Source organism: Coffea eugenioides, chromosome 9, assembly GCF_003713205.1.
Source record: "Coffea eugenioides isolate CCC68of chromosome 9, Ceug_1.0, whole genome shotgun sequence".
Taxonomy (NCBI): Eukaryota; Viridiplantae; Streptophyta; class Magnoliopsida; order Gentianales; family Rubiaceae; genus Coffea; species Coffea eugenioides.
The window spans coordinates 7,152,639-7,165,675 of NC_040043.1; the positions used below are offsets into that span (position 1 = coordinate 7,152,639).

Genomic DNA, 13,037 nt, shown 5'->3' on the forward strand with positions numbered 1-13,037 from the left:
CATGTTTTGATCTAATGATCATGAGATGCATGAATTAAAGTGCATGAATGTGTACACAATACTTTGAATCTATTCATACACAATACTTTGAATCTATTCATACACAATACTTTGAATCTATTCATACAAGTGTTTAATGAGTTCTTTTGTTTCCCAAACAGTCTTCCTATATAAAGAGGTCTAGTAGAGAGTGGTTTGCTGCAGAAAATCACTTTCCTTCTACTGTGTACTCTCTCAAAGCACTCCTTAGTTCACAAAGGGTTTGTCTTACTTTGTGCAAGAGTTTAAAACAAACAAACTTCATCTTATCCTAAAGGATATTTGTCCAAGATTATTGCACTTTATATCGGACAAATAAAGCCTAAAGGAAAGTGATTTCTATCACGATTTGAAGCCAATTCTTGTCACTATATTTGCCAATTCTTTGCATTTTACCCAATAATCTTTAGGCTTTATTTATACTCTACAATGGCTGGTACCTTGAAAGATTTGACATCCAATATTGTCAAGCTCGAGAGGTTTGATGGAGGGAATTTCGTTCGTTGGCAAAAACGTGGTGGTTTCCTTCTCACTGCACTCAAAGTGGTCTATGTTTTGACCACACCAAAATCATTAATCAATCCCGATGAAGAAACTCTTGAAGACATCTGAAACCGTCAGAAATGGGAGAACGACGATGAAATATGCCGTGGTCACATCCTCAATACCATGAGTGACAACCTGTTCGATGTCTACCATTCAATTACTACCGCCAAGGAACTTTGGGATCGACTGGAGTCCAAGTACATGCAAGAAGATGCTACAAGTAAGAAGTTTCTTGTCTCGTCTTTTAATAATTATAAAATGGTAGATAATAAGTCTGTTATGGAGCAATTTAGTGAGATTGAAAGGCTTCTTAATCACTTCACACAACACAATCTACATATGGATGAAGCCATTATTGTTTGCTCTATAATAGATAAGTTACCACCTTCTTGGAAAGATTTCAAAAGAGACCTCAAACATAAGAAAGAGGATATCTCTCTTGAGATTCTTGCTAAATCTCTTCGAGTAGAAGAGGAAATTCGCATGCAAGAAAAGAAGGATAGTCAAATCCTTGAAGAGAACAAAGATTCTACTTCAAAAGTGCATGTGATTGAAGAGAGGCAAACTGAAAAGTCTCAAGGAAGCAAGAAGGGCCAACAACCCAAGAATCAATCCAAGAAAAGAAAGAAAGGACAATGCTTCTATTGCAAGAAAGAGGGACACTACAAGTCCGAGTGCAAGATTCTTCAAAACAAGAAGAAGAAGCAAGAGTCTTCCCAAACCACAAGCAAAAATCTTGTAGCAATGATATCTGAAATCAATATGATTGAAGATGATTTTGCTTGGTGGGTTGATTCTGGAGCTACGCGACACGTGTGCACCAATAGAACGTTCTTCAAATCCATGAAACCGGTGGATGAAAGCACCGTTGTTTACATGGGAAATTCTGCTACAATTCCGGTTCAAGGCATTGGAGAAGTAGAATTAAAATTTACTTCCGAAAATGTTGTAACCTTGACAAATGTGTTTTATGTACCGGAAGAACTTGGTGTCGGCTGGGCTGTTAAATAAATTTGGCTTTAGACTTGTGTTTGAGTCTGACAAATTTATTTTGTCTAAAGGTGGTATGTTTGTAGGCAAGGGTTATCTTTGCAATGGGATGTTTAAGTTGAATGTACTTGCTATTAGAATAATAAGAGTGATATTATTTCTGCGTACTTGGTTGAGTCTTCTTTTGAATTGTGGCATAATAGGATTGGTCATGTTAATTACAAAAGAATGCATGAAATGATGAGACTTGATTTGCTGCCATATTGTGATAAGATTGAAGTAAAATGCAAAACATGCATGCTAACGAAAATCACAAGAAATTCGTTTCCTAAAGTTGAAAGATCATCTAAAATCTTGGATCTTATTCATAGTGATGTATGTGATTTGCATGGTACTCCTACTTTGGGTGGTAAAAAGTACTTTGTGACTTTTATTGATGATTATAGTAGATACTGTCATGTTTTCTTGTTACACTCCAAAGGTGAAGCTTTGCAAAAATTTAAGCATACAAATCAGAAGTTGAACTTCATTGTGAATCCTTTATCAAATGTCTAAGGACAGATAGAGGTGGGGAATATTATGATATTACCTATTTTGAGTCTGTTGGGATAAAACATGAGGTGACTGCTCCTTACACACCACAACAAAATGGTGTAGCCGAAAGGAAAAATCGTGTATTGACAGAAATGGTTAATGCACTTTTGTCAAAATCTGGTTTAAGTCAAGGATTTTGGGGTGAAGCCTTGTTAACGGCTTGTCATATTCTAAATAGAGTTCCTAATAAAAGGAGTTCTATAACCCCTTATGAATTTTGGAATAAAAAAAGCCCAACCTAAACTATTTGAAAGTTTGGGGTTGTAGAGCTGTTGTAAAACTCCCAGAACCTAAAAAAAGGAAATTGGGAGAAAGAGGTGTGGAGTGTATATTCTTAGGATATGCACAAAATAGCAAAGCATATAGGTTCATGGTAATTGAACCTAATGATTCAATTTCGGTTAATACCATAATTGAGTCTAGAGATGCTATTTTTGAAGAGAATAGGTTCACCTCTATAAAAGATGTTATTCCAAAATCAAATGAATTGACAAAAGATGGTGAAAATGAAACCATTGAATTGAGAAGGAGCAAAAGAGCTAGAAAGTCAAAAGACTTCGGTTCGGACTTTTATATGTATCTAGTTGAAGGAACAAGAGATGCAGTGAGCAACCAAATCTCATATTGCTTCAATATTGAGGCTGATCCCAAGACCTATGAAGAAGCAATGAACTCACAAGATGCTCCCTTTTGGAAGGAAGCTATTAATGATGAGATGGACTCAATCATGGGTAATAAAACCTGAAAATTAGTAGACTTACCACCTGGTTCAAAACCAATTGGTTGTAAGTGGATCTTCAAGAAGAAAATGAAGATCGACGGAACTATTGATAAGTTCAAGGCCAGGTTGGTTGCCAAAGGGTTCACACAAAAGTATGGTGTGGACTATTTTGACACATATTCACCAGTAGCTAGAATTGCTACAATTAGAGTGCTACTTGCTATAGTTTCGATCCAAAATCTAGTCATTCACCAAATGGATGTTAAAACAGCATTCTTGAATGGTGATTTGGATGAAGAAGTATATATGGAGCAACCTGAAGGGTTTGTGATGCCTGGTCAAGAGCATAAGGTGTGTAAACTTGTAAAGTCTTTATATGGACTAAAACAAGCACCGAAGCAATGGCATCAGAAATTTGACCAAGTTATTCTTGCTAGTGGGTTCAAAATAAATGAATCTGATAAATGTATTTATAGCAAGTTTGATGATGGCAAAGGTGTCATAATTTGTTTATATGTTGATGACATGTTGATTTTTGGGACTGACTTGGAACAAGTTGAAGTCACAAAAACTTTGCTTTCAAGCAAATTTGACATGAAAGACATGGGTGAGGCAGATGTCATTCTTGGTATGAGAATCTTCAAACATGATAACAATGGAGCTGTTTGGATAGGCCATTTTTTGGGTTATTTCAAATAATGGTACATAAAAGTGTTTGGATACTACTTCAAATAATGCAAATAATTGAGGTTCTCTCGCATGACTTCTGCGCACACGTGGAGTCCTCTTTTCAACGCTGGTGCTGAAGTGCATCTACGTGGAAATTCCTTGGGCCCCCTGGCTGGCCCACGCACGTGGTCTTCAGTATGCAAAAGACGGGAATTCTGAGAACACTGTGCATTTTTTACCGTTGGTGCTATTGAAGGAGAAGAGTAAAGGTAAAGCTGCGATTAAAGCTTCCAAACCTGCACAGAATTTATTCTCTTAGCTTTGCTCCTCCATTTCATAGCTCACTGTCTTCTCCCTTCCAATAGTTATCAGATAGGACTGCCTTTATCTTTTCCCACGGCCAGATAGCTCGCAAATTCATCACTTGGATTCGATTCGCAAGCTGACAATCTATACTGAAAGTGGGCAAGTAACTTTCTGAATCACGGGTTTGAAAGCTCGCTAACACGATACAGTAGCTCTGTGTAAACGTACTTTTCTTACGAAGACCGAGCTGCAGCTACCGTGTTGGTACAATAAAGCTGGTGCCGGGTTGCGGCTTGCAAATCACCTCAATCTTCAGCAATTTTTCCGGATCATCAGCGGCATTCGACCCTGAGCACATAGTGTACATGAAGTCCTGTTTGGAAAGGAGCTGTGAGAAATTGAATTCGGTAAGAACGCATCCTCCTTACCGAGTGCAATTTCTGTTTGAGGTGTCTTTCTATTTGGAAGTCTGGACAGGTTATTGCATGTTGTAATTAAAATTTTTCTGTTGATGGAGCTCGTTTCTGATGAATTTTAATTCGACTGTTCTAGGGTTTTGTCGATTTGTTCGTTGGTGCATTTCCTTGAAATTATCTTCTGGGTCGCATATTTTTCAAGTTCAGTGACTGATTATAAGCACCCCTACTCGTTTGCCTTGTTCAATATTCTTGCAATTAGTCCTCCCTATACCCACTAAGCAAATATTCCTGCAAATGCCTTGAAGGTGTTAGGCTTTGTGAGGTGGCTTGCGTGGCCTGATACTCGTCTTCAAAAATATAATGTGCATGTTGTTCAATAAATTGTTGTTTTGCCTCTTCATTTGTTCAATACAGAATGGTTTGATCTATGAGAATGTTGCATTGTGAAGTCTTTCCTCACCTGATTGTGCTCTAGATATAGACCAGTCAACTGTAGACAATCCAGTATAACTGTAAATACTGCAGGATATAATTTTAGCATAAACTGGCTTTTTGATGAAATACCTTGCCATACAATAAGGTGTTAAAATAAACACGTTTTTCGCATCCTTGTGAACGAGCTTACTGTTATCGTGGTTGCCCAAAAATTAAAGGCTGCCAAAATAATCCTTCACCCCATCGAGGCTTTGTTTGTATCTGGTAGTTGGAGGAATCCATTGAAGGCTCTTATCCAAGTAGGAGAGTGCTTTATTCCAGTGTAGGCATTTCTTCAGTCATTAGGTTTAAGAATGTACACCTGATATATCGAGTTTCCTTGCTTGTACTTTCATCTCGCCAAGCTGTTTTCTTATATATTGATAGGCTCTGAGACTTTGATTTCTTTGAGTTTTGTCAAAGCAGCTGTCTTGTCTTCAAGTGGTTTTATGGGTACTAAACTGGAGGTTGCTAAAGTTGCGTTTACTCTTTCTTGATTTTATCATAGATGCCCCATTCATGTGATTCTTTTCAATAAAAAGCTGAAAATGGTTGGAAGAACTCAACCTAGAATTGAAATGGACAAGTCAGCACTTCTGGGTTAAAAGGATCCTCTGTGTGGCCTACAGATTTGTATGGTAACCAAACTTTGTGGCCTTTCAATATGGGTAAGAGCTAAAGGGTAACCAAACTTTGTGGCCTTTCAATATGGGTAAGCACTTCTGGGTTAACTTCTTTTTTCTTTCTTTTTTATGGATTCCTGATCTTTCTTGATTTTGCTTTTTCTTTTGTGGGTTAATTCATCTTGTTTGGATGGGATGCCGATATAGAGGATACCATTAGTGATTGATAAATGTACTAGCTGATGACAGAAACTTACTTAGCATGGATCGGTTTCACAATTATACATTCATATTCATCAAGATATGCAAATTTTCAAGGACAAATTTCAGAGAATAATTCATGCTCTTTGGGGAAGGAGAAGTACATTATTATCATCCAAGCCTCTTAGATTACATCACTTTCGTAACTTGAATCACGCACATCTATCTTCATTGCCTTTCCATTTCCAATTTGCAAATATCACCACATGTGAAAACAACCCCTTGAAATCGAATCATATGCCCAATCAATTTCAAACACACTCTAATAACTACCACAGTTTTCACATTTTTCCATAATCTTTACTAAAGACTTCAAAGAGGGTACATGTGAGAGTTGTTGGAAACTTTTCAAAATTTGTATGATGTACATACATGTAATTAATGTATATTCATTAATTTTTGGTTCATGTATAGTATTGTGAATGTTTCTAAAATGTACATTCATTTATGAATGTATTCATGTATATGGGAATTATTGAATGAAAGGATAGATTCATGTTTTGATCTAATGATCATGAGATGCATGAATTAAAATGCATGAATGTGTACACAATACTTTGAATCTATTCATACACAATACTTTGAATCTATTCATACAAGTGTTTAATGAGGTCTTTTGTTTCCCAAACAATCTTCCTATATAAAGAGGTCAAGTAGAGAGTGGTTTGCTGCAGAAAATCACTTTCCTACTATCCTTACTCTCTCAAAAGCACTCCTTAGTTCATAAAGGGTTTGTCTTACTTTGTGCAAAAGTTTAAGACAAACAAAACTTCATCTTATCCTAAAGGATATTTGTCCAAGGTTATTGCACATTATACCGAACAAATAAAGCCTAAAGGAAAGTGATATCTATCACGATTTGAAGCCAATTCTTGTTACTACATTTGCTAGTCATTTACAATTTACCCAACAAGAGTAAGCACACAATTCATCACAGCAATCATATATAAGTTCCAACTGACAAGTTCAAATCAGGAACCAGTCATATTGTAAGACCAAATGCCTTTCATGTACCTCATATTTCTATTTACTGTATACTCTAAGAGGAAGACACTAAAATATGGAAATCAATGTCCAGTACTCTTCTTTTATTTAAGCAAATTCAAAAGCAAACAAGAGCTTTCAGCTAGAGTATCCAGTAAATTAATCCTAAAAATGAATTTAGGCAGCAGAAGGACTTCCAGAAGACATATTTTCACCCAAAACGTGATTTTGAATCAGATAGCAAAAATGCTGGCTATAAAACAGGGAGGGAAAAAAATACCTAATAGCATTTACAAGGTCTTTGGAAGACAAACCAGAGTCATCTTTCACCTTAGGGAAAAAAATGACAGGGATGCCTTTATCTCTAGCGAAGTGTGCACCTCCACAGTCTGTTACGCATAAAAAGTCACAAGAAAAAAATGATCAGAAGACAGCATATCTATTTGGATCCCCTGTTTTTGGGGTGTTTTTCAAATACAATAAAAATTTTAAAAAGTACTCTAAAAGATAACCTAAAAATTAGTTTAAATTTTTTTAAAATTTTAAAAAATATCTCTAAATATATTCTAAAAACTCTTCTATTCTTAAATATTTCTAAATAGTTTCTAAAATATTCCAAAATATACTCTAAAAACTCTGCTGACACTCCACCACTTGCTTGTTTGATACAAACAAACATGTAGGACCATGATTTCATTAGTTTATACTAAAATGGAGCTAGAATGCTATAAATCCATAAAGCCTTTATTATCACAAGAATCTTGGTATTCAGTTCATTAATCTCCTTTCACAAACTTATCGTGGCATAATCTTCACAAAACCTTCTCTACAAGTGTTCCTAAACAAAATTGCTAAAGCCTTTAAACATGTATGGCTAGAGGTAGCCCAGATAGTTTGATCATTTCTGCTTTCCCAAATCATTCTTCAAAGATTTATGGAGGCAATGCACACTAGCATGAATCTATAAAGGAAGAAAACCATGCAATTCATATCTAGACAAACCAAAACAAATGGTAAAGCTTAAAACTTCATACAATGAAGCATTGAATACCACAAAACCATAACATGCAACAATTGAAGTGGAGAAGCAAAAAAATGAAATACCAAGCTTTCAATACCAGGTTTATTGGTGACCAAGACAAAAATGTCTCCATGAATAAAGCCATTGACAGTTGCCTCATGAAGTGACTTGAAATTAGAACCTCCACCAGAAACAAAAACAGCTAGATTTTTCCTCCTAACTTTTGCTCTTACACTATCCTCAAGCACATTAGGACCAACTATTTCACTATGTACCTCCTCAACACTAGCTCTTATCCTCAATCTTTTCTCCGTAATTGCAATATTTGAAGGAAAAGATAAATGGGTCCTCAAGAGAACTTGTTTTGAACTTGAAAAAGACGCAAACTTTAAGGCATAACACGGGGTTTTAGGACCATGAATGGTAGAATAATTTCCAAAAATAGAGCTATGAGCTTCCATTTTTTTTTCCCTCACTGTTTTCTCACAACATTATCTATCATAAATAATAGCATCCCTCATCAAGTGTAGATGAAAACGAATTAACGAAGAATAAAGGTTCAACTATTGGACTAGCTAGTGTAGTTGCAGAAGCCTCTTTTCTCCTTGGGGATCATGGACGAGGATACAGGGGAAGGAAGGGCTTTAAAGGAAGTGGGATGAGGTCAATGTATTTGTGCACTGGGATTCTGGGATGTCGAAGGAGGCAGTGATGGTGTTGGAGGGCGGAGGCCGCGGAAGAGGACGAAAGCTGCGGAAGAGTGAAGAAGTAGGGGTTGGCGCTTGAAAATCGAGAAAAAGAGGCAGAGGCAGAGGCAGAGCAAAGTAGGAAAAAAAATTGTAGTATAGTTATTTTACAGAAAAACCTCCTTTAGTTTCAAATCATACATATCGGTACCCCATGATTTAAAATAAACTGAAAAAATCATCGAAAATCGTTAAATTTGAAGCGTTTGATGTAAACGCATTGGAAATGCACGAGGTTGGTTCTTCCAAAAATAGCTTTGTAAGGTAAATTTTGACCTAAAAAACCTATTTTGCTCCTCATGCCTTAATAAAACAACCATGATTTTTCTTCAAATTTGCTCCAAACTTGTAGAAATCGACATTTTTTGCTTATATCATTTGTGAATGAAACTAATGAATAAAAAATAGTTTGTTTTAGGCTATTTTTACTTATATTGTCAGGGCATTTCTCTCATTTCACTCAAAACAGTTTTTTTAACAATTTCTGTCAATGTTTTAAGTTATTTCGAACCATGAGGTACCAAAGCGGCTTTTCTATAAGATAGCTACACTACATGGGACTTTTTTGTTGTTTACCCAAAAAAATATGTTTATTGGATAGTTTTCTATTATTATTATTACTGTTGTTATTATTATTATTATTTATTATCTCCCTTATTTCATTTTTCTTACAGATTTTCTTTTAAGTTTTCTCAGCATTCCCAAGCACAGTTATTGATAAGGGTATTCTGAAATACGTTTGAAGTGGCAAGAAAAGAAAAATCAGAAGTGAGTAACCACGAAAAATTAGGATGACTTGAGATAATTAATGGAAGAGTAGTAGCTGACACAAAATAATCTAGGGGAAAAAAATGTAACGTTTTCTGTGAATACAAACAAGAACAGATAGAATTTCAGTTAGAATGGTGATCATTTAAAAGAGAGGATCATGGTGAGAATTTCATTCATTGACTTGAAATATTTTCCAATGAAAAAGAGGATAATGGTGTAAATGTGTTCTTCTCCCCATGCTAATGTTGCATCTCTGCATTTTTTTTTCCTGGGTAGGATCGTGTATTATTCTACAATCCGATCCTGCAAAACTATTCGGTGCAGATGCAGGATTCCGACTTTATAAACTTTGGTAAAAATTAGCTTAGTAGAGTAACAAAAGTAGTCTGTTGCCACCACAGCAGCAAGTACAGTGACAATTGCAGTAAATCTTTTCGTACAGAAGCTACGATTATAGAAGCAATGACAACCAGCTCTGAAATGGCTTTTGCAATTGAGAGAAACTAGACTTCTATTTGCAGATGTTCTGATTGTCAAGAGATAATTAACTGATATCTTGAGATTGAAGGATTCCTTCTCGAGCTGTTTTTTGCCTTTGTTCACAGGCAGGAATACAAAATGTTGGGCACTCATCGGCAAGATTTGCCACAAAGCTTCTTCATCATGTCAAGTGGGAGTTAGAATTCCCCTATGGCTTGAAAGAGAAGCATAAAATTATGGTCAGGCAGTTGCGCAATAAATATACATCTACAAGTGACAGTTTTATACCCTCCACCACATCCCCCCACCGTGCCTCCCCACAAAAATATAAGAGGAAGGGCGGTGTTGGGGGGTTGGTTTGTTAACATATCTAACAATGAAATTCCTGTTGTACAGAATCCATGTTCTAATAGCAATTTTCGTAGGCATAACATGTTCGCTGTTCACAGATGAAAACTTGCTGTTTGATCAATGATGCGACTGCCGAAGTGAAGGTCCGAACTGGCCGGGTGCCTAGGCAGCGAGCTGGTCAAGCGTTCGACCTGCACGGGAATGAGCTGCGGGGCTAAGTCCCCTGAAGCAACTCCGACGATCAAGTCAGAATATATTCGTAAGTAGAAGAGTAGGGTTTACACTATGAGAAGCGTACCTTGTGTTTTTCCCACGCGTGGTATTTATAGGGTCACAGATAGTAGTCTCCTAGTAGAACAGTGAGTCCTTATGGGAGCAGAACTCTCCCTAGGGCTCCATAACTCAGTTAAGGCGTGCTTGGGCTCTGCAGCCCGCGCGGCCCATCGGCTTGGGGAGACCGCGCCCTCTGGGCCCCCAAGCCGACCTGCTGGGCCGAGAACCTCCTTCGAGCCGAGCTTGCAGGCCAGGCCGACGTGCACGTGGGCCCCACTACACTAGCCCCCCCTCAAGTCTAGAGTCATCGATCGTGCGCGTGAATCTAGGCCGAATTCCAGGAGATCGTGTCAGCTCATTGTGGGGCCCCCCGTCAGAGAGTGGCGCAAGCAACCGTCGCGTCAGTTCGCGCCTGTCACCTCAACCGTCGCCTCGGCTAATTATGGCGGTTAGGAACGGTTCCCCATAAACTGTTCGAATAAATGCGCGCCTCTTCGCTTTCCCGCGCTGTCGTTGCCTATAAATAGGATCCTCCAAGCGTCATTTTCACTCTCCTTCTCTCATTTCCTCAGTTCGCTCCTTCAATCCCTAGCTCGCTGCCTCATCCTTTTCTCTTCGAGAACACGTCGGGTCGCCCCGCCTTAGGAGCCCAGAGTCAGCCCGCGCATTCCTTAGATCATCCTTTCACCAGTAAGTCCCCCTTTCCTTTTTATGTCTTCTTACAGTTCTGATAGTTCTGACGTCACCAGTTCAGCCCATAGGCATAGAGCAGCTAGCCCCATACTCTTAGATAGCAGCTCTTCAGATTCCTTTAGCTCTTCTCCTTCTATTTCATTTGGACCGAGACCAATAGCCTCTCCTAACCTGTCCCCTGTTAGAGTAATGAGCCCAGCCGAGCGACCTGCCCAGCCTCTAGTCGGAGCAGCTGAACAGGCAGCTCCGGATCAGATGGCAGCGGGGACCTCGAGGGGGCCAAGTGGCGACTTCGGAGAGGTCGACACTATTCCCCCAGCCCTGGAGCAAAAAGATGTTGACGAGCTGGCGGAAAAATATGAAATCCCAGCCCAATTCGAGCCCAGGGCCGCGCGTCCAGGGGAGGTTGCCAGCCGACCTCCCACTGGTTTCGTGGCGATCTACAGGGACCAGCTGATGGCTGGCCTCCGTCTGCCCATCCCCAACTTCCTCTTCTTTATTCTTACCTTCTGGGGTATTCGTATAACCCAGGTCATTCCCAACGCTGTTCGCTCTATCATAGGCTTCTTCATCCTTTGCCGAACACTCGAAATTCCCTTTTCTCTCGACCTGTTCCGTGCCTTCTTCCAGATGAAGGTCAGCGGGAAGGTGCCAGGGTGGTTCTACTTTGCCCGCCGAAGTGGAGCAAAGACCCCCACCCGCGAGCTGTTCACGGGGGCACCTTCCTCTATCAAGGACTGGAAGCCCCAGTTCTTTTTCGTGAAGAACCTAGGTTTTCCCCCCTTACCTGGAGAGCAGAGACTCAAGTCTCAGATCCCCTTCAATCCCCGCTCCCCGTGTCCGAGCTTAGCCGCCTACTCAGCTCGGACGCGAAGCTGGACGTGAAAGAGTTCAGCAATGACCAGCTTTGGGCGGCGGGGTTGATCCGAGTTAGCTCCTCGGATCCCTCGCCAGAGGACAGGCCACTCACCCCGGGCGAGCTGGACACCTGTAACTATCCTGCCCTTCCGTCTTTTCCTTTTTTTTTTTGTATACATGGGCATCTGCTGACCTCCTGGACTTCTGTTTGTGCAGTGAAGCGGTTTTCCTCACTTCTGTCCATCGGTGGTACTACCAACCCGGGCGCTACCACTCAGAGTCGGGCGCTACCACTCAGAGTCCCTTGGCCATCCCAGTCAGCTCGGTGCCAGCTCCCATACCTCAGCCAGCTTCCGCCCAATCCTCCAAGGCGGTTGAGGCTGGGAAGAAAAAGAAAAAGAAGACAACTACTAAGAGAGCCAGGGTGGAGACGCCCTCGTCCCCAGCTCGGGAGGAGAGGTCAACACCTGAGCCTGCCCAAGGTGGCCACTACGGCGTGAACACCGCCGAAGAGCAAGCCCGAGCTGAAGCTCCCCCTAACCTGTGGCAACGCCAGAGCTCCCTGCTCTTCGACCCCCAGACTCGGTTGACGACGCACCAGCACCCCATGCACTTCTGCCCCCAGTGGAAGCTATCCATAAATGACCGGGCTCAGTTCCCCCAGGTGGCGCGAAAGCTCGCTCACGGGGCCATCCTCCCACGGGACTACAATTTGACCAAGGCCATGGAGTCATCCGACCTCCTCAACTACTTCTACACGGGAACGGCTCAGGTGAACCTGGTTGGGTCCGAACTGGCCAAGCGCTACGAAAGCCTGCTCCCCCTGCTGAATGAAACAAAGGCGGCCAACGAGAAACTGCTCAGCCAGAACGAAGCAGCTGTGGCCGAAGCTGAAGGCCTGAAGAAGCAACTCGCGCAGGTCCATACAAACTTCGAGCTAGAGCTGAAGAAAAATTTCGAGCTGACCTCCCAGCTGAAAGAGGAGCAGCAGAAGGCAGCCGAGCTGGCGGCTCAGGCGAAAGCGGCCAGGGCTGAGGGAGGCCAGGAGGGCGTGCGGGCCTTCCTCAGGTCGGATGACTTCAGGGGCGATCTGGCTATCTTAAACACCCCCGTTCTGCAACATGGGTATTCCCAATGAAGGAAGTGCAAGGGCTAGGTCTGCCCGGGTTCGACTTGGGAAACTTTTCCAGCTACAATCCCCTGGCCGTGGAGCAGCTC

At 40.8% G+C, this 13,037-nt stretch overlaps 1 protein-coding gene across 1 annotated transcript in view; it reads right to left on the reverse strand.

The window, feature by feature from the left end:
* The window catches only part of LOC113783465 (phosphoribosylglycinamide formyltransferase, chloroplastic-like), an 18,640-nt gene extending 10,467 nt beyond the window's left edge, over positions 1–8,173 (reverse strand). Inside the window, exons 1-2 of the mRNA XM_027329605.1 lie at positions 7,745–8,173; positions 6,907–7,015 (exon numbers count right to left, since the gene is read on the reverse strand). Of these exons, the coding sequence (XP_027185406.1) occupies positions 6,907–7,015; positions 7,745–8,108 (473 nt within the window). The 5' untranslated portion in view covers positions 8,109–8,173. The remainder of the gene's footprint in view (positions 1–6,906; positions 7,016–7,744) is intronic.
* Positions 8,174–13,037: the final 4,864 nt, after the last annotated feature.